Source organism: Dermacentor variabilis, chromosome 4, assembly GCF_050947875.1.
Source record: "Dermacentor variabilis isolate Ectoservices chromosome 4, ASM5094787v1, whole genome shotgun sequence".
Taxonomy (NCBI): Eukaryota; Metazoa; Arthropoda; class Arachnida; order Ixodida; family Ixodidae; genus Dermacentor; species Dermacentor variabilis.
This window is the reverse complement of record NC_134571.1, coordinates 114,285,608-114,312,230: the sequence shown is the minus strand read 5'-3', so window position 1 is coordinate 114,312,230 and position 26,623 is coordinate 114,285,608. Positions and strand designations below refer to the sequence as shown.

Genomic DNA, 26,623 nt, shown 5'->3' with positions numbered 1-26,623 from the left:
AACCAAAAACCCTTCCTTTCAATGCTCTCCCGTGAAATTGCCAGGGGCCACAGAGCAGACATTCTGCAATACTAGTAATGTACAATGAAGGAGGAGGTCATCATTCAGAATTAATGGTAGAATTGAGAACGAGTAGCAGCCTTGTTCACAATGAGCAAGACACGCCTTCAACACCTGAAGCTTTAAAGGAGTACCTGTATTTATTTTCAGAGTTGTGAAACTTTCACTACATGCTTCTCATACATGAAAGGATGACATTTAGCCAGTATGGAGGCAGAGAGACACTTAAAACAGTCTTTAAGTTAATACTGAAAACTGGTCTCGAAATTCCAGACCAGGCATCATCAAGATTTTTCTCACGTCATAGCACAGCAAAATTTGCTTTGTGTAGCAATAAGGCTAGGTATGATGGCGTTGCTCATTAAAGAACTAACAAGGGCACTGTGGATGTTTCTCCCGATTTTGCTCAAGTGTGGCGCTGCATCAATCACAGGAACGGAGCCAAGCCAGAATATCATGACCCCACGACACATGCTCCTGAGTACCGACAGTGAAACACACTTGTAGAAACAAGCACAGTAGCAAATTAGTTGGGGTGCTCCAGCACTTCTCAGCACTGTGTCTAAGATTTAGAGGGCTTGAGCGTTCGTTTACCAAAAAAAAATTTTCAGAAAAAGTTTCAAACCCACACCTCCCCAATCTCAACGAGGTCACCCACTCCATTGCGCGAGGTCTAGTCAACCGCGCCGGAGTCACTGGAGATGAGTTGGACACCAGGGACAGTCTGACAACTTATAACGATCTCGTTAAGGCCTTTCACCTCAGTCGCCGAATCTTCCCCCCGCCTCACCCAAAGTTCAGCCGGGCGCAGGCTACCACCCTGCGTCTACTACAAACAAACACGTACCCTTCACCCGCCCGCCTCCACCTTATATTTCCGGACGTCTACACTACCCCCAACTGCCGGTGCTGTGGAATTCACCCGGCTACGCTTCCGCATATGCTATGGGAGTGCCCAGCACAGTACACCCAGACTAACACCACGACTCTCTCGTCGAGGTTGCACGAGGCTCTGCGGAGCTCAGCCCTCAACGACCAAACCTGGGCGACCCAGCACGCCCGCGAGGCGGCGGCGAGGCAAGCCCTCGACGTCCCTTCGTGGGAGGTTTAGGCCCGGCCATCATAAAGTGCTGGTTCTACAATAAAAGTTTATTCCTCCTCCTCACGTCAGTACTCACTTTTAATGCTTTGCCTTCCCTACAAAAACCTACACAAACCTATGAAACAATATGATGAAACAGGGAGATGCGTGCTCACAAGTTGTGGTAGAAAGCAGCCAAGCTGATCTGCGAGTACAGTGACTGCGAGCTGCATCCAGGCAAGCCGCAAATGAGATCCTGGTCCTTGTAGCGTGTGTAGTTGTAGCCCGGCTGGACTACAAAATACAGTGGTGGCCCAACGGCCAGTGCAGTCTTCTGCATATGGAAGTACTCTTGAAGGTAGGAATCCTGCACAAGAGAAATTAACACAAAGGAAAAGGAAACAGTAAAATGCATAAGTAAACAAGGAAGTTCTTGTGTTACTAAAACTAAACTTTTTTTTTTCCGGCCCTCATACACAGCCTGAAACTGAAGTTCAGCATGGAGAAGCAGAGGCAAGTGAAGAGCACTTGTCTACTCAGTGCTATTTGCACAAGACTGCTCTTTTAGCAGCCAAAGGTCTGTACCAGACCTAAGAGTATCACAAGTCACCGGAGGTATCTTAAGGATTCCTGAATGAAATGAAAATATGTATAAAATTATCTGCGGTTAGAGCTGGTGGAGGCAACCTTACATCATTAAAGCTATAAGCACAGCTCATTACAGCAAACAGCTGTGTACAGATGTTGTGGACAGTAGATACACAAAATCACATTCCCCATTTGTTACATCAGAACCATACTTTCATATTACAGACATCACTGAAGAAAACAGCAGTAAAGAGAAGTGGTGGAGTCCTGAGTAAATGATGAACTCCTGTCACAATAGAGGATTCCTTTACAGTTTATCCATGCGTCAAATTCACCACACGTACACATCAGCCTCAACAAATCTAGAGCCCTGTTAGAGGAAACGCATGACTAGCGAGCCACTCACGATAGCAAGTGGCATGGTGCATAACTTCATCATGGTTTACATATACATGACACCACTGAGAAAGCTGCTGCGTGAAATTTACCCCCATGCATTTCTTAACAGACATAAAAGTGCTATGAGTTATAGGTCATAATGGCATCCTGCTCTTATCAGAACACAGCCATAGTACTCAAGACAAAAAAGACAGTGGAAAGAAAAAATGCACACATTCGAGACAAGGCATGGACAATATGACTACTCGACTAGCAACTCGTTATTTTACTAGTAAAATAGTTCATAGCAGCTACTGCATAAAAAATTCTGAAGTTTTCAAGGACTTTCAAGGCATTTTTCAAGAATTGGTCAAACCTTCAAGCGCACTGGTTCTTGTCATGGTATACCTAATAACACACGGAGGTGATGCATTGTTGCTATTCGTGGAGGAGGTACAGGTTGTTTTTTTTATGTGCCATCTTCTCAACTACAGCTTTAACACATAACAAAAGGAACTCACAGCCACCACCAGGGATAAAACTTGCAGCCAGATGCACTAAACATTGGGCTATCACATAACTTAAATGCTTCGCAGTTTGTGCAGGGGTTTGTAGTGTGCTCAGTGCGGACTCAAAAGGCTGGTAGTGTCCTTGCATGCATTTTTAAGGGAGCAGCAGGCATTTCGCTTACACAGCATCATACACTCACAGCTGGTGCCTGATGCAACAGCAGTTCGCAATGCAGCTTTCAAATAAGATGTGTACTTGTTTATCCTTTTTACAGGGGCTCCATCTCGCCCGCCAACAACTTCAGGTTATCGCTCAGCGCAAGACGCACCTGCATGATTTGGAACTTACTCGAAGATTATCGTTGATTTCATCTGCCGTGTCGGTTGCCATTGAACATCGTTTAATCTGACTGTATTCGCATCACAAACTGGGTAGTATATTCTGGAAGATGCGCTGCCACCAGCGATTACGCTGGAACCTTCTACGAATCACGTATAGAAGTCGACACGCTTGGCCCACAGATCAGATTTCGACAATCACCGACTGTACTCGCCGCTATCGTTGTGCTTGGAGGGTCACTTGCATTTGTGGGCACAGGGTCGCCCGATAAAAAAGCTAGTTTCGCGATTCACAGTTTTGCTATACTGTGTTCTTCACTGTCACTACAACATGACACAACGTAGCAGTCATTGTCAGCATTTCTCTCGCAAAGACAGCTTTTTGCTACAGCTGACATGCCCGCAGCTGCCATAAGTACAATTATGTCATGTATGTAAGGAGCCCCGTACATGTTACTGCTTGCCTTACATGCAGGGCCAGCACCAAGCGCCGTAGCAGTTCTACAAATACCATGTGCTCCATGCTTCATTATTGGAAATCTGAATTTCAGAAACAAAAATCCAAATATGTACACTTCTTTACTGTAATGCCATTAGACTAAAGCTGAAAAACGAAGAGCCTATTTGAATTATGACTCCACCAACAAGATGCAACTCACAAGAGGCATGGATATCTCTTGGTCCAAGCCTATCTTAGTGTTTCCCAGAAATGCAAATGACAAGCACATCCATCCAACAAACACGAACATCTGCAAAGTACAGTGAAAAGAGAGAAAGAAAAAAGAAACATTAAACAATTGAAAGCGTAACTGCACCTATGTTTTGAAGTCTGTTACAGTCTCGAAGAAAAGCATTCCGTTGTGCCAGGCCACCAGCACAAGAAAAACACTTATTAAACAAAATAAAATCTAACAATCATTGGTTCTATCAGAACACAAATAAAAACACAAAAGTCAGAAATTAATTTTTCCTACCAACACTATGGCAAATTTCTACTTTTGCACTGATTGTGTGAGTAAGGATATGGCATATCTTTCTCAGCATTCAGCATTCTCATATAAATTTAGGTAAAATTTTTTGCGAAAAGAGATATGCAAGATTGAAAACAGGCATCCATCTGAAAGCAGCACAAAGCTAAAGTGAGACCCATACAGGTTCTTCAGGTGTAGCTTCGCAGTTGAAAAATTTAACCTGGGGCTGTATTTTGTAATGAATCTGTAATGAACGTAAGAATTTACATTTTTTCTGCCTTTTGCCACTGGCTCACGTGACGCTAATCTAGCCAAGTAAATGTGAGAACTGCCAATCTATCCAAGTACACACGAAGCCATTTAATGAAGTAAGTACTGCTGTTAGACCATTACATCGCTGTACAGCATGTTAAATTCCACATGAGCTTACTGAATGACTGACAGAGGTTTAGCATCCCTAAGACCCACAGGGGCTACAGGGGCTGCCATAATGAAAGGTTCTAGGTAAATTTGAATTGCCCGGGGTTCTATAGTGCTCCCTCGGTGCTCTGTACACAAGCATTTTTGTATTCCAAACCCACTGGAACCATGGCTGCCATGACTGAACCAAACCCATAAGCTTGTGCTTTGCAGAAGGATGACATGCCATTGACCTACTGTGATGGATAATGCCATATCTGCAGTGACCTTTTAAAGTTAAATGGATCTCTAAATTTTAAGGGAAAAGGTCAATATTCTGAGACAGCTAACAAAAATAGAAAAATTAAGAAATTTTGACATGTTTTTAGAATTTCTGCAAGACATTTTCATTAACAATTGCATAATCAACTACACACACAAACACAGAATGCTATATATGGGATAAAGCAGCCTGGCCAACACTAACCACGGTGAGACGAATTGGTTCCTTCATCAAGGCAGGGGCATAGTGGTTTTCAAAAAGCCTGTACAAAAATCCTTGCGATGACCCATCCTCGATAAGGACTGTTCTTGATCCAGAAATACAGCAGCATACATCCATGCGTTGCATCTGGGAAAAGAAGAAAGTCGCAGCATGAGAAGAATGGTGAACTAACGCCCCAATTCTCACAGCAAAAACTATCACAGGTCTACGTGCATCTACATGATAACGAATGTCAAGGTGGAATGATAGAACTCAAAGGGCAGACAGTGAAGTGCTTTGTTGTGTGGGGTCTAGAGTGACCTTGTGGGGTCTAGAGCGAGTCCGCAGCTGATGAAGTCCCACAGCCGAAAAGGAGGAAGCAAGTTCCTCTTACGCATGAGCATCCATGCCGTCAAGCCTCCCAATTGCCGGACGTAGAAATAGTGTGGACTCCAGGACACGAGTCCCTCCGTGGAAATCAGCGTGCGCACGCTGTAGCCCGAGCTCATGCCTCCCGGGCGCCACAAGAGAGGGATACGGCCGCCTCCATGGAGCCCGTACCTTTACAATACAACGCCATACTACAACACCACAGATTGAACAGACGACAATACCCGCCTCCACACAAGACCCTCTCACGTGAAGACGCCGTAACATGGCGACAACTACAAACCAACACATACCCCCATCTAAGCAGACTACACGCAATACACCCTACACTATATTCATACAAATGTCCCCTTTGTAATGATTACGCCTCCCTATATCACACCACATGGGCGTGCCCCAACGTGCAGGCGGCCCCTCAAATACCCAACCCCACACCCGAGCAGTGGGAGGCCGTGCTGACTAGTTCGGACCCTCGTAACCAGCAGCAACTGGTGCGGCGGGCCCGGGAGACAGCAAGAGCCGCAGGAGCCCTGGACTAAGGGCGCCTCCCGCACAAGCAGAAAGACACCTGCTTGTCCTTTCTTTTTAATAAATGTTTCTCCTCCTCCTCCTCCTCCATGCCGTCAGGTGACCCGATCATTAGAACACTCACTCCATTTCTCATACTGCAAAGCTACAGCACCGACTTCCTCCAAGCGCACATGCATATGCATGCGGGGAAACTGGATTCCAGGAGACAGAGCCATGTGGGGAAAACAACATCAGGAGATGGGAAAGAGCCGAGCATCCCCACAGCTGTGCTTGTCTTACTCTGCCATATCGAAAGAAGACGCAGCCCCACTGTGCCTGTTCTTTATGTTTCAGACAAGTTCAAGATGTTCCATTGCAGAAATTAACTAGCGACATACTGTTTTGTGCAAGACCACATGCCCGCATGGGCCCACACACAAGAATGTGTACATGTGCCGTGATATGCATTCCACATTGAAATGAGTCAAGAATAATTTGCTACTGGCATCAATTACCTGGCTGTTAGTAGTGCAAAAGGACCCAAAAAACTTCACGGAACATGTTAAGTTAGCAATCCAAGCAAGGTAAACCCACCAAACAAGATTTAACACAAAGTTACGTACCAGACCTGAAGGCAACCTGGAAAATTAGGCTTCATCTAGACAACGCAAGCTATCAAAAAGTTAAAGCAACTATAAAGTTGGTTAGCAATGCTATTTAGTCACATAATTGTACTGCAGACATCTGGTATGTTGACAACAACTCTGTTCCCTTCGGTCGCTTCTTTTTCCACAGGATTTTTCTCTGTTTGTGGCCATTTTTATTTTGATCTCATTTGCATAAATGACAGACTCTAGAACGGGTTTGAAAAAAGTGTTCACAATTACAATGATGCAGCTTCTGTGTGCCAAACAGAATGATCACAAGTCTAGCAACAGTTGTGCTAAAGCAGCGAAAAGCAATATCATACAGATACACCCCTATAACGCTTGCATTCAATGGCTTGCTGTCACTGGTATGTGAAATCCTGTGCTAAGTGTTAATATGTAGATGAACGTTCCCACTGAGCAATGTGCAAATGACCTTACAGGAAAAATTAGCTCAATGACAATGTTACCTGCTGGTTAAAATGCATGAATGACAGCAAGATTAATGCTTAGAGCAAAAGTTTACAACAAAGATTGTAATATTGTTCAATGCAGCTGAAGGCGTCACAGTGCCCTCTATGGTTGCACAACTGCATGTAGAATATTTCAGCAGTAAGTGTCAACCATGCATCTGTAAACCATAGCAGTACAATAGGCACAGGCAGCAAAGCATACCCGAAGTTACTGCAGCCTGTGGGTATGCTCACTTGTTGCGTGTGGATGCACACAGATATGTCAAGAAGTCTGCATGCACTGCTGTCACACGTCAACTTGCCACAGCCAAGCCAAGTCACATTCGAGATTGCTTCAGCAATTTCTAGATTGTAATAAAGCAGATGAAATCTCACCCTCTGTCTCTTTGCGTCGAGCGTGAGCAGAGCAATGAAGCAGGTCATCTGAAGCACAAAGTCAAGGAGAAGCGCGACGCCAGCATAGAGGGCAAACATCCTCACAGCTGGCATGGTGCTTAGGCCCCCTGCAATGAACAGAAAAATGCTTTGTATGCAACAGTACAAAAAGAATACCACATATTTACTTGTCGGCACACAACTACAGCCTTGTTCACAGCACAAGTTAATATTTAGCATGTGAAACCTCATCTGCTATAGTAACTTGTCGCCACAGAATGCTATGGATTTGTTTTGAGTGTGAAGAGAAAACGGCATAGAACCAACATTCACATATGCCGTGAAATCTGACTTTCCAGTTTCTGCCAATTTCACCGGTAAGTGAAGCTTTCCCTGTAATGATTTTGACAGCATATTACCATGTGACACTTATATGAGTAGTAATGCCAGAGATGTCACGCTGCAGATGAACAAGGGCAATGACAGTGCGCCTCAAGTGGGTGGCTTTCAGTATTGCCTGCTGTGTTCCAGCAATACATTTCACCACATTTTTTACAAGTTACAATATGAGACTACGTTTTTACGATGAGACTCAATTGCTGAATGCTTAGCGACAAAGCTAAAAGCCATATTAAGGACCCACAAATGCCCGGAATCCATGCTCTCCAGTGCTCGGCAAGCCCGCACATGAGATTAGTGATGCTGCTTTTTTGACTGTGGTAACAAACAGGAAAAGAAAAAAGAAATACAAAAATTATGACGAGCAGGTGTTGCAAGTTCTTACCTAGGAAAAAGCAGGTAGCCTCTGAGAGACTAGCCAGGAGTAAAGATGGCCCAAGGTTTCCGACCACACGTGCTACTTTGTCTTCAATAGGCTCTTCTTCTGAGCCATCATCTCTCTGCACCCCCAAAGTAAGAAGACTCGCATAAAACGGCTTGTTGTCGCAATGGCAGAGCCATTAAAGGGACACTAAAGAGAAACAAATCAGTTTAGACTGACACAATACACAATGATTTTTTGCATGCCCTATTTTTTAGGCATGTCCAACGCCTTCACGGCATCACCACATACCCCATAGAGCCAATGTATAAGGATGTTTGAAATTTAGGACGCTGAAACCCTTCGCCATCCGATTTATTTTTTAGGCATGTCCAACGTCTTCACGGCATCACCACATACCCCATAGAGCCAATGTATAAGGATGTCTGAAATTTAGGACGCTGAAACCCTTCGCCATCCAATTTTATGCACTTTTTGCTGTAAATGCAGGTTCAAGATGGCATTAGTTGAAGCTACCACCATTGCTATTTTGATGATCTCGCAGCCACAAACCAGAGCTCTCACATGCCGATATGCTGGCAGCCATAGCCACTGTGGCCTAGCTGCTTCGATGTTCACTAACAGGCTTCCTGCTGTTCGGTACCATGTTTTTCATCACAAGAATTCGCTGCTGTCAGCAATAATGCTGACTCCACCTTTGTCATCTTCACTGATGAATTCAAAGTGCAGGAAGCACTACATTGCATAATGTCGATTCCCAAATGTCAGTTTTGCTGGAATGCAGCGGGGTTACATGGTCAAGCATAGGTAGCATATTGCAGTGAAGCATACCAAGAGTGGAAAGGGGCCACTGTCACGGGACACAGTATGCGTTCCTTAATTATGCACGCATGCACCCATCTTTTGTCACAGCCCATGCACTGATACGCCTGATACGTGTACTGGCAGGCCCTGAAGGGATATTTCAGATGTGCCTGTGGTGAATTTGAGCCCTTGGGGGCAGCAAAAGGCATGATAGGCGATTGCAATCTTGCTGCAGCCACCGTACTGCCCCGATGTTAGCCGAGGAACCTTCCGCTGAGGAACCTTCACGAGGAACTTTCCGCTGCACTACATGGAGCACCTGGATACGTTGGAGAAGGATGTCGGCAAGCTACGCGTAAAGCATGCAAGCCTGATGGACATACGGTTTTCTCATGCAAGCCAGTGAGAAGTATGTGGCAAGAAGCTTGTAGCGATTTTGCCTCAGCGTGACTCAGCGCGTGATTTCTCAAGCTGACAGGCTGCCACAGCAACCTTCTCGCATTTTTTAAAGGGCCCCTTTCAGAGGCACCAAAGCAATGTCCCAGCGATGCTTGCATACCCCTTGCCACCCATGACCCTTCTTTGCAGTTGTTATAGCACTGGCATTCTTGTTACACGCAATTGGAGCGCCCAGGAAACACTTAAAATGAGCTAACACAACTAGCAGCTATGACAATTATGAGTTATAACAATGGAATTCACGTGGCACTTGAATATTGTGATAAGGGAATACTGTTATAAGACTGTATGTACCATCGGATCAATAAATTCTTCTAACCAGACCCAGTCTCATTACTTTACGGATGAACCCTGTACATACTGTAAACAGAACATACATTTTGTAATGACTGAACTGCAGTTTTCTATCGCATAGGAAAAAAAAAACGTCAACAAACTTAATCTTTACAGGTTTGAATACAATGACCAAGAGAGAAAATGCAACACAAATTATTTTATAAGACCAAATTGTTTAAAGGAGAAAACACAGCGCAAGTCCAAAGCCTCTTCGACAACCTCACAAATATTTTCCACACATTTGGACTTCAGCCACTTCAAGGGATACATAGTAAAGGCAAATGCTAACTCAAGCTAAATTAGTAAATTACCCTCAACCACGAGCAAGAAAATTATGCGTACGTAGGACAGGATCGGCACCACAAATGCGAAAAAAATGCTGCTGCCTCTCATAATGTAGTACATCTGCATCCCTATCATTGGCCCTATATACAGCAAAACCACATTAATATGAACCCGCTTAAAACACACTGGCTAAAATGCAGTTGTGCCAAATCCTCAACCCCATCTCCATGGAAAATAATGTATTGGCTCATTATATTCCTACCAGTTAGTGCTTACCATAAAATTTTTGTCAAGTAGAGGCAAATTGTGGCACCTCAACTTACAGTGTGGCGTGCTGTGCTGCAAAAGATCTGCTCTTTTTGTGAAAACTCTTCAGTGTAAAGAGCCTCCAAATTTTTTAAAGGATTTTGAAAATTCGTCCTTACATGCACAACAAAATTTGTTTCCAAAATTGTGGAATTTTATGGCTGTGAGTAAGTACAATTGCCATTTTTCAATGTTCTTTTGCATGCATTCTTAGTCAATGGCACGTCATGTGTACATATCTTGCTTTTATGTCATGTGTACAGGCCTTGCTTTTCAGTCACAAATATATCTGCAGCTAAGCCACCTCTTGATATAAAACAAATGCTGAGAAAAACTTAGAACAGCAACCTAGCAGTCTAATAGCCTACATTTATTCAATACATATAGTGACCCTATTCAAGCGTTCTTTTTCTTAATAATCTAACCTCTAGTGCAGCATGGCCATTATACACCCCGAGAAGCAAAACCACACTGATGCTCATGAAATGTATCCTCATGCTCAAACTATGCTGAATAACATGAAGTGGCCATGTCCTTCGTTGTAACTCGTCAAGAGGCAGCAAGGGCAAGCCTTGTTTCAAAGGCAGCCTTACTGAATTACACAATCTCTGCACTTGCAATGTCAACACGATCGTACCTGAAATCCCTGGACAAGAATGAAGATGTTGTCCACACCGACAGCAAGCACAAGGAAAGGAATAACTTCGATGATGATAAGAGTGGTTGGCGTCCCAAAGTAGCTGAAGAGCCCTAGTGATGAGGCCACTGAGGCAAGGACTATGACAACCCCTGCTAGGCCCAGCGTCACCTGAGAATCCACCTGGAGTTGCAGCAAGAGACACAATGTTGCCTCAACTTAGCCTGGGTTACATTTTTAGCATAATAAAGGCAGGCTTCTCAAAACATAAACATTGTGTATCTTCAATTTACCATGCCGGACTGCCCTGGACAACCCAAGGCACTGCTTTCAGCCAATAAGCATTGCCACGCATAGCTTCTCAGACAGTCTTGGGCAGCCCAGGACGACAAATCGTAGAGGCCCACTGTGTGCAGGGCTATTATTCGCACGCTAAAAGTTTGGTACTGTAAGGCGCATAGTAGATTCTGGATTCGAAATAATGTCACGAACTATCAATCGCCAAGACAAATGCCCTTTTTTTTTTTCTTTCTCTCAATTGGCTGGCGATACATTTAGTTCCTAATGGCACATTCAGCTGGTAATTTTAGAATGCTCCAAGTGCTCTGACGGCGTGGCATGCCTCACATTCGGCTGGTCAAAAGCGAGGGCTCTGAACACGTTCAGCTGTGTTCACATTCAGCTGTTTTTCACAACACCATGCCCCAGCTCAGAGCACTCGGAGGAGCGGTCACCTTCGACCTGGGAGTGCGACCGAGATATGGTAGAGTTTCAGTCACATGGCTCCAGTAGCTGTTGATGTGCAAACATGCCAACCTTAACGATGAGAAATACTGCAGTCGAAGCAAAAAAAAAAAAAAATACTCAATTTTGGTGGAAAATATTAAAATTGTTTTAATAGTGAAGATGCTGACCGTTGTGGTCTCCTCACTACGCTCACGGCACGCGCGCTCCGATATCGCGCGCGCCGGACGACCACCGCGAGAGCCCGAAAAATGCCGCGAGAGCCAGAAACCCCACCACCGTGTACTAAAAAAAAACGCCAGAGCCTTTGTTCTCAAGGAACACTGTAAAGAGGCAAACTGCTATATATAGGGAAAAAAAGAATGGTATGTGCCACAGACAAACGAAAATATCCACGAACTATATTTCATTAAATATTCAGAAAACGGACGTTGAAATTTCAGTTGCCATTATACATTGATTTTGTGAGAAAGAATGGCACTGTTGTGTTGGTAGGTAAGAATAAATGAGTGGATCCAAACATTAACCAATGAGAAATCGGTAGGCTCCTGCATTTGTATTCCTTTAAAAATGGGTTTCACCCTAAAGCGGGCATGAATGAGAAATTAAAATTACTGGTGTCAATATGACAACAGTAAAGAAGCTCTATAAATCGGGTATTTTATGACAAAATCGTGCAGGTTGGCAAGTATGGGCATGTATCTGCACTTGCCGTGGTTGAACAGGTCAGTGCCTCAGCACCTGTGCGCGTTTGTTTGCAACAGAAGCACTGATGCGTTTCTTCTTCCGGCCTCAGACTGCTCCAGTTAGTGGCTTCACATACGCCTCAATCACACTTCCTCTAGCTCCGATCTAGAACGAGTTCTGCATCATGGCAATCTCGAGTTTGAGTGCAGTAGGAACCAGCCAAACGTATACTAAGATATGGCCACAGGCCATCTTCAGAAATGTAGAACCTACTTTCCCTCCACATCATGACATGGCTTGCCAACATGGTAGCGACACCACTAAGTGCTCTCATTTGTTGTTTTGAGTTTTAACCCCCACAAGGTGTGTGTGGCTCACCTGCTGCAAGACAACAGAGACATGATGATTGCATGATGTGATCATGTGCAAATCTCAAGTGTTTGGACTTTGAGTTAGGCGAGTGACAATCAATGCTGTCAATGCTGGCTCGGCAAAAGTGCAATGCGAAATAGCAGCAGCCACTGCTTGTCGATGTGGTCCAACCAACACCAGAAAACATTACATAACTTGACCACGAAGACTAAACTGCTTGTCAACGTAAGCTACAATATTTCCCAAGCTCTCTCATATTCCACATGGCAGGATATCTGCCCAAACTATTTCAGAGATGCATGGAAGCATAGCATTCAGTTGGCTAAGTGTGCCAATGATAGAAAGAATAAGTGTACAAAGTAAAGAAAGAGGCTCTGCTCACCAGTGCAGTTTTGACGGAACGGTACTGGCCCAAGGCAAGAGACACGTACACAAACATGACAAAGTAGCTGAGTAGGACAGTAAACACATCAGACTGGCTCTCTCTCTCCAGCTCATCTTCTACGGAATTCTGCCAAAAAAGAAAAAGGACAACAATAAAAACACACAATTTACCTTGAGGCGATGCTTAGTAATACAGGAAAGAAAAAAAATGTGAGTGGTGAAGTCATGACATGGATTTCAACAGCGTCTGCTCGAGTGTGGTTATATCTTTATTGGTAAAGATTTACCCCATTGTATTCTAAACAAGCTGGCGATTGAACTTAGCAAACCGAGAGAACTTTTGCTGCATCAGAGCAACCGAAATGCAAGAAAATACTTTTATATTCATGACATGACACTGATGTGCTGGCCCTTGGGCTTTGTCATGGAATTCGAAACTGAAGTATTACCCTAATTTTCTCTTAAATTAAGAAAGCTCTTCCTGCCAAACTGACAAAATAAAATGAATTCTTCAAACACTACTTTACCAGTCAGGACTGATCTAGCGTCTCTTTTATGTATGAAAAATTGTGAAATAAAAAATATCATCAATGAACCACAAAATTACTGAAACAATGCTTCATATCTGTACAGGCACCTTGTACACAATGAATAGCAATCACCAATGAAACAGTTTATTCCTGCTGGGGTAAAGGGTAAAGAAGCTGCATAAGCAGTGCAGTCACAGATGTCACACTCCATGCATTTAAAATTGGAGCTGCATTTGATCTGTGATGCTTTCTAAAAAATAACCACTTCATTTATCACAACTAGAATGTGTAGACTCAAGGTAGAGCTTAAGCTCGGGGCCAACTCTGATTCCTCTATTCAAGCACACATAAATGCAGAGATGTTTTTACAATACAACTGCTGCACCCATCTGAATGAAATTTGTTGCATTTGAGAGAGAATGCAAAAATTCTAGTGGCTCTAGGAAGAATTACAATTTAGAGCTTGGAATTTTTAATGAAAATTTGTTAAATTTTTAAATCATTTATGCATAATTTCCAGAGGTCCACACATTGCACCAAAAACAGATCACAGATGTGCAAAGTGCATCTGTTGAAGCATCTAAAGCGGACAAATTTTACACACAAAGGTTTTGCAATAGTCCTACTCACAAATGAGTGGTATACTACATCAGAGCAGCGTATAATACATCAATTTTGTCTGCTTCACATGTATTATTAAGTGCAATTTAAAGAATTGTGATGACATTCCTTACTGCTAATTTACAGAGTTATGAACTTGCTACTTGTGTGTCATGACGGCACAAATGCCTCAGGACATTGTGCACACTGACTGCGGGCCACCAAGCTAACAAGGTAAGATGCGCCATCACACATTTCAATTAAACGAGCAACTATGACTGGATGGAATAGTGTTACTTTGCTGCCATTACTCTGGCATTTCTTGCAAAAAATCCTAACAGGAATTTGGCTTTCAGTCATATCACAAAGAAGCACCACAGGAATGAGTGCCGCATCAGCGTGCGATATGCCACCCGCAAGCTCAAATGGCAATTTGCTTCGTCGTGTGAATACAACTTTAAAGTTACATCAAATTATCTGTGCACCTTTGTGCTGCCTGTATGCGAAATACTATGTTCTGGTCGCAAGCGCAGGTGCTGTGCTGTGGCCTCTGGTCACATAAATGTGTCACTTCGCTCGTTCGGTAGCAAATAGGTTCAGATCTGCAACGCCTTTCATGTAATAATTGTGCTGCATCCTGAGACATACAAGTATGATACTTAATGCTAAATCTAATTGCATGATGCATGTCAGTCTTTTTCTTTTATATGCGATGCAATATTTTTTAGTCGCAGATGCGAGCGAAATCGCTCTAGGCTTGGCAGTGTTGCCTGCTATGCATGAAACGCGTACAGCACCCCTGTATATCCTCTTCCCTTTTGCATTGTGCTTGGCACCTACGATACTATGACGCCCACATATACCAACTAGGCCAAATTTCAGTTCTCGAAAGAGCACGATGTGCTGTGGTGCACCCTTCTTTTCTTGGTTATTGCTTCATGTTCCACTGTTGCAGCCACGAATGCATACAAACTTAGCCAATTTTGATGGCCTTCAGGGAACCTCTGTTACGCTGAACTTCTGATAGAATGAATGGACTATAGAAAAAAAGTTATGTATACTGTGTTTAGTTCTTTACCGTGTTGTGGTTTCCTAATTGCCAATTCTAGTACATGAGCCTAATTGTTATCAGGTATGCCGACGAAATACAGACAACTTCTGCTAATTTGACCTTGACAGGACCAACAAAACTTTCAGCAGGTCGAACTAAAGAGGCACAAAAAACATCCAAATGCATTGATGCTCCATTCGGCACCATTTGTTTGGTTTTAACACACCCCCAAATCTAATGTGCATCCAGTTTTTATGGGTTCAAATTAGAATCCTAAAGTAAAAATGACATTAGAACTTCCAAACAAAGCAAAAATCTAATGCAAGCCTGATTTTTTTTAAAGAATATATTGCACCTTCCATACTGGAAAACAGGAAAAGGTGAAAGCAGCAAAGTTTACTTTTACTGAACAAAAATTTATTAGTAATTAATGTAACCAGACAGCACTTTATCGTTGTGTGTAGACGACGACAAGTTGCCTCTCATACAGTCTACTATGCATCTGACACTCAGCGTTTACCAAATGACTCTGCAGAAATCGTAAATGGGAAGGTGACCCATGCCTGGGCCATGATATTGTAGTAATGCCTCTTTATATTGTAAATGCAAAGGCGGCCCACACGTGGGCCGTGATTTTGTAGGGATGCTTTTTTTTTGTGTGAGTTCTTTTCACACTTTTCATTCTTTAGCAGTGGCTCTACCTGCATTCTCAATGAGATCAGCTGGCCATGAATAGTCAACAATAAGAGTGTCATAGAATCGAGCGCGAGGCATCGCTACAACATCACTGTCCAGGACTAACCATTTCGCTAGTTGTCCTGTGACACATGCAATTCTCAGAAACTCTAAAAACATGTTATGCAATCGTGTTACTGCCAGCTTGGCATTTAAATATAACATATCCTTTAAATGAGGTTTTGTAACCAAATACTGAAAGTGGCACGAGCACTAGTTCTATCACCATTTTGTGATGACGATGAAGATGACGCTGACTATAACTGTAGGCTGGTGCAAACACAGGTTTGTATCAAACTGCCCTGTGCAGCCAATTTTCAAACCAATGTTCATGGAAAAAATTGTGTGCATTAGAAATGTATAAGTATGGTATTCATTATAAGCTGCTGTTTTCACTAGAAAATCTTCCTACGGCAGGGCACAAATAGGCAATTTTGGCGAGAAATAATGTGTGACGCATCAATTGCCCCTAGCACTGCCAAAGCAGACACTGCAGCCATTGGGGTAAACATTCGGGCCAGGTGTATTCGTGCTGACCATACAAATTTGCCTATCCAATGAGGGTCAGCTTAAGGACTGAAATAATGAATGTTTTGGCCCATAGAAATGTATGGGTGCCAGCCGGGACTTTCAGTCATAATCAAACGAACAGAAAAATCAAATTGACCGGAATTAATGAAAGTAAACTGTATTAAAGATGTGTGCAAGATGCCAAAGGAGAATATGAGCCATAAAGTTAGAACACTAACCAAATGTATCGCATGCACATCTTTCATGTTCAACACAAACAGGCGCAGCATAATTTGAGAGCAACTCTCACCTCTGAAATGAAGGCGATGCTCATGTTTGCATTGGAGAAGTTTTTGAGAGTTTCAATGAACCTGCATGAAAAAAAATTGATCACACATGCTTCTACACTGCACCGGTGAGTTACGAAACCAAATGCCTTACTAAACATTTGCCTTAGATTATTTCACTGTGCAATGAAATGTTTTCTGATGTTGGAAATACCATGAAATGCACCTTAATATGCATATATTTTTATCATCCTATATCATCCCAGAGAAACAACAGCTTACCATCTTTTTTCTAATGCCAATTTACTTGTGTATTTATTGTTAGACTTTTCTCAATTTATCCTCCAGGGTAATATGATCATAAAGTTTTTTTTCAAATAACATTCAAGCTTTGTGTACACTTGGAAATAACGGATTGTTATTGTGGTGGTTATATCATTTTTCTGTCGCTGTTGTGTGACCCACATGAGCAAAATTAGCTAACGGGATAAATAAATGGATAAATGGTCATTCAATTCATTTGTGCATCTACTTTCGAGCACTCGTCTCGATTGTAAGGCCTCCTTTTCCCTAAATGCATCTGCACAGCTAAATTGAACAAGATCGCTAAATCTTGGCAAAACAGAGTAAGGCTGAAGAGAGACTCACTTCCGCTCCCAGGCAATGGCAGGTCCGAGAAGCAATGGGTTCACATTGTTGTTCACAAGAATCGTGATGACAAGGGCAGATGCCGAATAGTACTGGTCACCAACGATGCCGCCAAGACCAACATAAGGGAACACAGGACCTCCGTACTGACCCAAGCAAGGCATACCACCAAAAGCTTCATCACTAGGCGACAGTGGCGAGCTGGGAAAACCAGAAGGCTAACTTGAGCATTTCACAACGGCACACCCAAACAATCATTGCAATCATTTCTTTAAGGAACCAGCCAGAAGTTTCATGAACCACACAAACACACTTTCACTGCGAATCGCATTCTTGGCATTGTCAGACCAGTTTTCTTTCTGGCTATCTAACTATACCTCCCTATTCCATAGCGGTTTTAGTTACGAACTGATGTTGGCAATCTTGGGTCTTTTGACTCTGCATGAAAGACTTCTTCATTGTGACAATACTTCTGTGCCAAGTTGTGCAAGGTGACATTGACTGTGCCACACTGTTCACGACCTTACACTTTCATATATCATCTGGTAAAACTACCAAGTGTCTGTGTACATTTTGTCCTGACATTTTACCATGCCCACTGTCATGACTGCAGGAAACATATGATTGTACGTTTCTGAACAGTGACATTTTTCTTTGACTTTACGTGGAAGTTTGCGTGTATTCTGGTTTGATTTTGTAGTTGTATTATTCATGGTCAGCTTTGTCATCGCACTTCTGCTTGTCTGCTGCACCAATACTCACTTGACAAACGTTTTTTTTTCTCTTTCTGCATTATTCTTTTCCCATTGCGCAAAAGGTGTGATGTATATGGTGCAGTGAGCTGTCACCAAGGCTGTAAGGCTGTTAGCAGCCACTAGAAATAAGTAACTCAAATCCAAATAAAGAAAGTGTGGGCTGACCGCGAAGACAGTGCCGCCTACAAATGCCTGCTGATCTTGAAGGTAGTGCAGTCTTGAAAATGTGGGCAGTTCGTGTAGATAATGCGCCCATGGGTATGTTCTGTTCTTCAATGAACCTCTTTACCGTCAATTTGGATCACTGTATACGTGCCAGTGGGTATATGTGGACATCATGGCAATGCTGTCAGAAGGTGCAGCGTGTCCAGAGGGAAGCACGAGAAAGGAGCCCAACACAGCTCGTACATGATGTGTTTCAGCTATTCACATACTTTGACAGTCATTGTAGACCCATTCTGCCCGTATTTTTTTCTTCAAGCATCATGTGACTTAACAAAACTCTGCTGTAAAGGTTTTTTTTTTTTTTGTTCTGAATACGAAGCGGGACACCACATGGCTCGGTTGACATAATATGAAATAATAGGTGGCTCATTGCCTTTTGTGTGCCTACAGGTGACTGCCACAGGAAAGAAGACAAATGGCACATGGCAATTCACTGTTTTAAATTTGCCACAGATAGGACATATGAAAAATAGGGAAGCTACAAACAAGCATAGCTATGCTAATGTATAGCACAACATCAAACACGAGAGAGCTCTAATCTCCATTCTACTGAGGAGCAGAATATGTTAACAGACCTAACATACTTAAAATGAAGAGGTAGATTTGCTGTGAGGCATGAAAGGTCAAGGAATTTAGTTTATGGCCATCTGTGACATTATGTGCCACTCTGCATAGAAATTTCAGAAATGCCTAAGCCATTCCTAATAGTTGTGTTTAATGCTTTTACACTGTGCTCTTACTGTCAGTCTATGCGTACCAAGAAGATTTCATATAAGGTAAGTTTTTTTCCATGTCTAGGTGACCAGACAATCTCACTTGACACAAGACACAATGAAATGCTCTCCCCACATCTGTTTAAACTGAGATGGCTAACCAAATGCCTAACTGAAGTTAGCAAGCACTGGCATGTGCCTAGTACTTCCCAACGGTCCAACCACTAGTTAGCAAGCCATGATTGAGTTTACACATTTCCAAGTTTTGCAAGATCACCCTAGCGTCGTGAAGAGGTGCCGCGACTTATGTATAAAGTTTGTGCTCGCTTCCGTGCTGTTTCAAATATCCAGTCATTCACTGAACACATCTTATATGCCACCGTTACCTGCCAACCAGCCGCTTTTTTTGCCACAAACCCCACAATGCCCTTGCCACAAACACGTAGAGAAAGAATATTTTAGAGCAACTTCTGCATTTTAACATGTGCCTCAACTTGAAGCTCTTCCTTAACTACACCCAAATCAGGACAGGACTGCCACTTAACTAAAATGGTCACTGCACTTCAATAAAACAGTTCAGCAATTGTTGCCATGAGTTTTTGATGAGATCACCCAATTATGAAATTCTAGCACATGAATTGGAAAGGATCGCTACTGCAGCACACTGGCCACTTCAGTCGAGGGCAGGCACCGTCCTCTACTTGGCAGAGGCGAGGAAGAGCAGCATTATCAGACTAATTATCGTTGTCCGCTGCACTGAGGAGGACTTCTCCGAGCGATCACCAATTGCCCTTGTCTTGGATCAGCCGACTCCATCCGTACACTGATATTCTTGAAGAGCTTCAAGTAAGAGAATATTTGTGAATTCAAAACGAAAAATTAACTTGTCACTACTTGACATGCATGTCTTAACGCAAAAGAAATTGCAGTCTATGCTACCCTTGAAAGGCCTTTCTTGTGGAAGAATTGCACCAGGGGTTTGTGGCACAGCTTTCTACACCTTTCAAGGACCAGCAGCTTGCAAAAGAAATAGGCAACCTAGAGGAAGTGCTGTTAAGAGAAGAGCCTCACACCCCCAGACAAATATACAAAGAAAAAAAATGCTGTTGCGCTGCTTTTCACCTGAAGCAGAAGAAGAGGTGTTCCAGGTAGGTCCTGTTATTGTACTGCTCGTCCAGACGCGAGGCATTGTTTTGGAACCAGTTCAGAGGCGACTGCACCATGCACTTTCCATTACTGAGTGGTGAAAAGCAAATGTCTTCCAGGGTAACATTTCGCCCTTCGTACTCTGCGCTGAGTCCCAGAAGCTTCTCTTGCAGTGTAGCCACCTACACATCAGCAGGAAGGACAGACACTCTTGAATTATATGAAAGGCCTTGCTGGGGACAAAAGATTCACTACACGATTGATTCTAGCCATCCAAAGCATTACTGTTGCTACAGTGTGTTATGTACACTGTAGCCCTCCCCTCGGATGGTTTCAGAATAAATTCAGTCACCACACATACCTGTTTGACCACCTGTATCTAGGAATACGGCCCCTGTAGCCATAAATCAAACCTGCACCTTCACGACTCTCATCAGCACTTGACCACAATGGCTAGCAGGTGGAAAACATCTGATAGGAGATGATCCATATTGAAACCATACCAAGGATATTAGCTTTTTTCGGCAATAGACAAAGCGGCTCACTGTAGTCGTAACCTCTGCGCTCTGTCAAGCTATACGCAGCATGCCTTTAGCAGACAGTAAAGCACACATGCTAGTTTCCAGCACAACACCGCGGCAAAACCTAACTAAACACACTAGGACTGTGGTATAATGTACTCTCTTTAGTTCTGAGGCTTCACGCGCCAGAAATTATAATTTGATAAGGAAAATCAGGGGTTTGGACTTCAAATTAATTTGAACACCTGGGATTCTTTAACATGCAACTAAATCTAACGACATGAGTGTTTTTACATTTCACCCTCATCGAAATGCGGCTGCCATGGCAGAAATCATAGAATGTATTCTCATATGCCAAGATGCAATGTCATGATACTGTCTCCAGTAGAACAGGCAGCACTGAATACCAGCTAGAAAACTGTTTACAAAGCAAATTTGTCTTCAGAAATCAAGAGCAACTCAGTCACACCAAAAGTATGAACCAAGTTGAAATAAAATCTATGAACCTGAGCTTGTTCTAGATGGCACAATGCTCCATTGTGGCAATTATGATAACCATCAGTAGGCATTCATTCAACTTGCAATTAAACCATTAGGGCCATGACCATATGTAATGACTAAACAATAATCTAACTCTTGCTCAGCTCAAACATCACCATCTGCTAGGAAGTGCTCCACAGCACACAAATGCTGTTCAAGTTTGTAAGGGCAGTTTCTGCAAAACTGAACAAGGCAGTCCCACATTGAAAGTTTATTCAAAGCATGAACCATGGCCTGCTTACATTGAACCAACAATAACTACACAAAGGACACAACTTTGCAGCGCATTTTCTTTCAGCAGTGTTAGTTGTCAGGAGCTCATCCACCCTTTGCGCCATCCATCCCCCATTCGTCCCCATAAATCACCCACTCATACTCATCAACACTCCCTTGTGTTCATACTCACTTGCATTCACATTTACCAACACTCATTCACATCCAGCCACACTCACCAATAGTCGCACTTGTTCATACTCCCGTCCGCTCAAAATCACCATCACTGAATTTCATTTGTATTTGCATCAACTGGCACTCCCATATGGTCGCACCTTTCGACACTCACTAGTGTACTCATGAGTGAGTATGCCCACATATGGCAGAAAATGTACATACTGGTTACCTGCTTATTAAAGTGTGTCTGGTGAAATCCTGAAGACTGTATATTTAACAAATTAGCAAAGAACCTTGTAAGCATGGATTGGTGCATTCAGGTGGACATATCCTTCAGTGGCACCCCACTGCAAGTGTCAGTGGAGGTCATGCTTGTGAACATCGTTTACAAGGAATACTCACAGCCAGAAGCACACAAGTTTTGATGCAAGACATTGCAGGTACACTCACAAACAACGTTTTATGGCAATAAAGGTAAAGCTACGGAGGGAAAGTGCGTGCAAAAGAGTCACATTCTCATCCATGTCGACTTAAGCTGGGGATGAGGAAACATTAACATCTTATTTACAACAGCAAAATAAGACAAAATACACCACTCTGTGTAAAATGTGGCTTATTCTCCTGCTTTTCTCTTCCACGTTTGGGGATACGCAAAACCATCGCACACTGAAGCCACGATGATTCAGTACCTGTTCAAAGAAAGCAAAGTCAAACACTGCACGAATACTTGGCACAGTCCCATGTACAAAGGCTACACCCCTGTAGCTTTCCCTTCATCGCCACGTAAAGTTGTTCACGGGTATGGTTAGTATAGCCAGTACAGCATACTTCCATTAATTTGACTCTGGTTAATATGATTTTTTGTTTAATTCAATCCAGACCAAAATCCTGGCCGGCACCTATACATATATATGGGCCCAAACTTTCGTTATTTAAACCCTAATATTGGCCTTTGCTGGATAATTTGAACCTGACCAGCCAACACGAACATGGTTGGTCCCTATGTTGACCCCAATCGTGACCCCTTTAGTAGAAGCGTCTGTCTCCACAGAGCTAGGGGACAGTGAATGTGCTGAACACATGCCATGAAATAATCTCTCCCATCAAAAATGCCTATTTTCGGCCTGCCCTAGAAAGATTTTCAAGCAATAACATTAAATCACTATGTCTGAATACAGTATTTACCCAATTCTAATGCACAACTGTTTCCTTTCTTCTTTTTCTAAGAAAATTGGGCCTAAAATTGCCGGCATAGTGCCAATTGCCAAACACGAAACCAAAACAGTGTTTGCGACGTTCATTCGTTTTACCGCATAACACGGATGCCCTGCGGCGAAGCCGACCTTAAAAAACCGGCCACATTACACAACACATATATTAAACCCTTGCCCATTTTTCATGCTAGAAGACGAGCTGTACACTGTATTTATACTTTGTTTAGGGAGCTTAAATGATATTTATATGCTAGTTCTTTAGTGGGCACGCATTTGATTCGGGGGCGTGTCATAATAAAGACATTTACCTATATGTACGATTTTGCGACCCTGTTGAGTGATGCAACACGAAACGGGCTCACAGGAGGAGCTACATGCTCATTTTTGTTACTTGCTCAACGCTGTGGTTGCTACTTGCGCATGAATTTAGGCTTTCATGGCAGTAACATTCTATGCCCCAAAGCTCCGCAATAACTATAGCATCAGTCCTTTTAACGTGTATTTAAATCTTCATGCACGAGGGTTTTCAGTTTTTGCCTCATCAGAATGCCGATGCAAAACAAACCTGCCTTCTGCTTAGCAAGCCAACTGGCACAAAAAAGCAAAGCAGACGAAAAATAGGCAACCTGTCATGCAATATTAAAACGGGAATTACGATTCATCTGTAACTCAATTTGCATGCCTACTGTTAAAGGGAACAGTGCAGAGCACGTCCCGATTTTTCTGTCTCGTAAGAGTATAATCGCATATATTTGCAGCAGATAACTTGAGGTTGGTAGCTTCAACCCCTTTCAACAAACCTGTGCAGTGCACTGACATTGCTCCCAAAGCCACTCGCTGCTAGAAGGCCAGCAAAGTTAGAGCTGAGCATTTACGTTCCCACATTAGGTAGCTAGCAAGACAGTCTATTGGGCTTGTGCTGTGGTCTTCCTTGTTTGTGCCCTATTTTGCGCTCTTTTTGTCTAAAGTGTTTATTAGCTACTTTTAATGCGAGAATGTTAAAGGCCCCGTGTCCCAAAAAATCCAATGTTGGCGTCAGACGTCGATTGGTGAAAAATAATTCCGAACCACAACCACGCAGGCCCTCCGAGTGGCGCAGAGGTGTTACTGAACTAACTGAATTCCTCAAATTAACATGCGTCAGAAAAATCGTAAAGTACAAGTCAAGCACAATCTACAGACAGGATAGCGTCAGATTGTCATTTGAGTATACGAAAAAAACATAATTCTCTTACAAAGAAACAAACACAAAACCCTTTTCCAGCATTTTCTACCAGTCATAGGGCAGCCATAGACTCCAAGATTTGCGCGCGCCGGCTGGTGCACATGCGTACGCCAATCTCTGAAGCCATGGAGCGACGTGCCCATTACCTTGCAACAACTCCAGATGGCACTTGCCTCTGCCACATTGCGTTCCATTTCTACCAGTGACCTTTTGTGTTAATGATGCCTTTACCTGACCAGGCTGTGTTCCATCAAACTCTTGATTACATCATTACATTATCTATTCTGATAACTGGCTGCTGAACTGCAGCGTATAAATAGCACTTGACATCTATATTCTCTGCATACAAAGATAAAAACAGAATAAGTTAGTGCAAGTTCTCACCTGATGGAGGAACTCCTTGTCAAAAACTGCTCCAAAATTGATGGTCAAGTTGTACCGCTTCAGGCGAAGTGTGTATGGGAATGGCTGGCCACCGTTACGTGTAATGACCACCTGTTGAACTCTGTAGAAGGGCCTGCGCAGCCAACACACAGCCCAACGTCCAGTCAGAACACGCTTCCACAGAGCCCTCAGAGTGTGCTCAAATTTGATTGAACGGAGACATGCAACACATTTACTTCAAGCATAATACAGCTCGCTCATTATTATTGAAGTTAATTATCGAAGAGCATAATGACTGATCTCTGATGCTTTACAAATAGAGAAAACCTTTCTCTAAAGGAAGCTTTGTGTTAGTTTGTGATTGAATGTACACACTATGATGCGCCCATGTGTGTTGTTTATGTAATGAAGTTACTAATGAGCAACTCCAGTGACGTAATTATTCGAGAGAGAAGATAACTATGCTATAATTCACTGTTCCTGATCAGTTCTTTCTACTACAGACTCAATGGTCTGAATTCCTTCCAAAGCCATATTCATTTAATATCAACCAAATACACCTGGCCACCTACAAACTGTTTTGCTGCATATTTCACAAGCTGTTACAGTTCACATTCGAATTTGTGTGAGACAACAGGAAGGTCAGTTCAGGCAATAAATCAATGTGAAAAAAATGTTAGAAGTAACTACCACATGATCAAACTGAATATTTGCAGCGCGGGAACAAAGGACAGCATATTTTAATTTAATTTATTGCATACTGCAGACCACAACAGGGTCCAAGCAGGACAGGCACAACATAGTAAATAAACAACAAGAATAATAATGCGGAACACAATACAGTACAGATGGCAAAAAAAAAGTGTTATTAAAATTACGACGAAGTTGTAAGATGGTTCCATTAAGATATGGTACGTGGGAAAAAAAGAAAATTTATGGCAGTTAAGTTTTTGCAAAATATGGCGTTAGTGACTGCGTGTGATGGTGTCAGGTATGTCGGGTAGATAGAGGAGATAAGTATAAGGAGGAGTCTATTGTGAGTTTACGATTCAGTAGCAACTGAAGGAAGTAAAGGCGAGATTTACTTCTCCGATCTTCTCTCGGCTCTGACTTCATCCTTGGACCACAACTGGCATTCTCTGGTGCACCAGAGGGCCTTTCATTAATTGTCCCTGCTTTAGTGGGGTTATTTTTGGGGGCAAGTGTTTCAGTATTGTGTGACCATAAGATCGGCAGGAGAATCCGTTATTTTAAATTTTGAATAAATAAACATGACAGCCTTTCATTGAATTCTTTCAAGTTTATTCATGTTTTCTTTAGTAAAAGGGTCCTACACTATAGATGCATGTTCTAGTTTCGGTCTGATGCAGATGTAATATGTTAGAGGAGTTTAATATTTGGGGGAGGGAAGAGGGGGTGGGCATTTCCAAGTTTATGCTTTAGAAAACATAGCTTACGGAATGCAGACAAGCATTTGTTTTTATTTGCATGTTCCAGGTAAGATTGTTAGTTATCGTTACACCTAAATATTTGTGACTATGAACGGGATTCTTTTTATGGGTTATCTGAATAAAAACAGTTTTCTTTTGTGTTAACAGTCATAGAAAATTCACTGCACCAATCAAGCACATTGTCTAGACTCACGTTAAGTTCGTTTTGACCTTCCGGAAACTTAATTTGACGAAATAACAATTACATGGACAGAACACAATGTATAAATTTTCTTACGACCATTTACATAATCTTTACTTAAATTAACAAGGTTATTTGTAACCATATTATTGATACATTCAGCAGTTGACTGCACCAGTAAGCTGTTGGTTGGTAGTCGGCATTATGTCGTGTCCTGCTCAATGTCTTCGTCACAAACATTGAAATGCCTCAAGTTTAGCAGTATTCCTTAATCATTAAATGAGTCAGATGAAAGGCAATATATGAAGCATGTTAAAAAAAATTTCAGGACTTCAATTCTGATAACAGAGGTTTTCGGGACTGAGGTGCACCCCAGCACCTCAGTAGGTGTGCAGGCATTCACCTATATTGCCATAACTGCACCACTCCCTTCTCACTGCGACGGTTGTCAAGGGCGACTGTTCCCGCAGACCAGCTTGCGACTGTAGCACTGAGGAAGCCTTCTCCAGGACAGCACC

The 26,623-nt window shown here is 42.7% G+C and overlaps 1 protein-coding gene across 1 annotated transcript in view; it reads right to left on the bottom strand.

The window, feature by feature from the left end:
- LOC142579645 (NPC intracellular cholesterol transporter 1-like) overlaps positions 1 to 26,623 on the bottom strand; it is a 64,508-nt gene that overhangs the window by 18,959 nt on the left and 18,926 nt on the right. The window contains exons 7-17 of the mRNA XM_075690049.1: positions 24,474 to 24,606; positions 20,176 to 20,381; positions 17,361 to 17,561; positions 16,736 to 16,796; positions 12,998 to 13,126; positions 10,813 to 10,995; positions 7,989 to 8,103; positions 7,205 to 7,332; positions 4,813 to 4,956; positions 3,615 to 3,704; positions 1,318 to 1,508 (exon numbers count right to left, since the gene is read on the bottom strand). Of these exons, the coding sequence (XP_075546164.1) occupies positions 1,318 to 1,508; positions 3,615 to 3,704; positions 4,813 to 4,956; positions 7,205 to 7,332; positions 7,989 to 8,103; positions 10,813 to 10,995; positions 12,998 to 13,126; positions 16,736 to 16,796; positions 17,361 to 17,561; positions 20,176 to 20,381; positions 24,474 to 24,606 (1,581 nt within the window). The remainder of the gene's footprint in view (positions 1 to 1,317; positions 1,509 to 3,614; positions 3,705 to 4,812; positions 4,957 to 7,204; positions 7,333 to 7,988; positions 8,104 to 10,812; positions 10,996 to 12,997; positions 13,127 to 16,735; positions 16,797 to 17,360; positions 17,562 to 20,175; positions 20,382 to 24,473; positions 24,607 to 26,623) is intronic.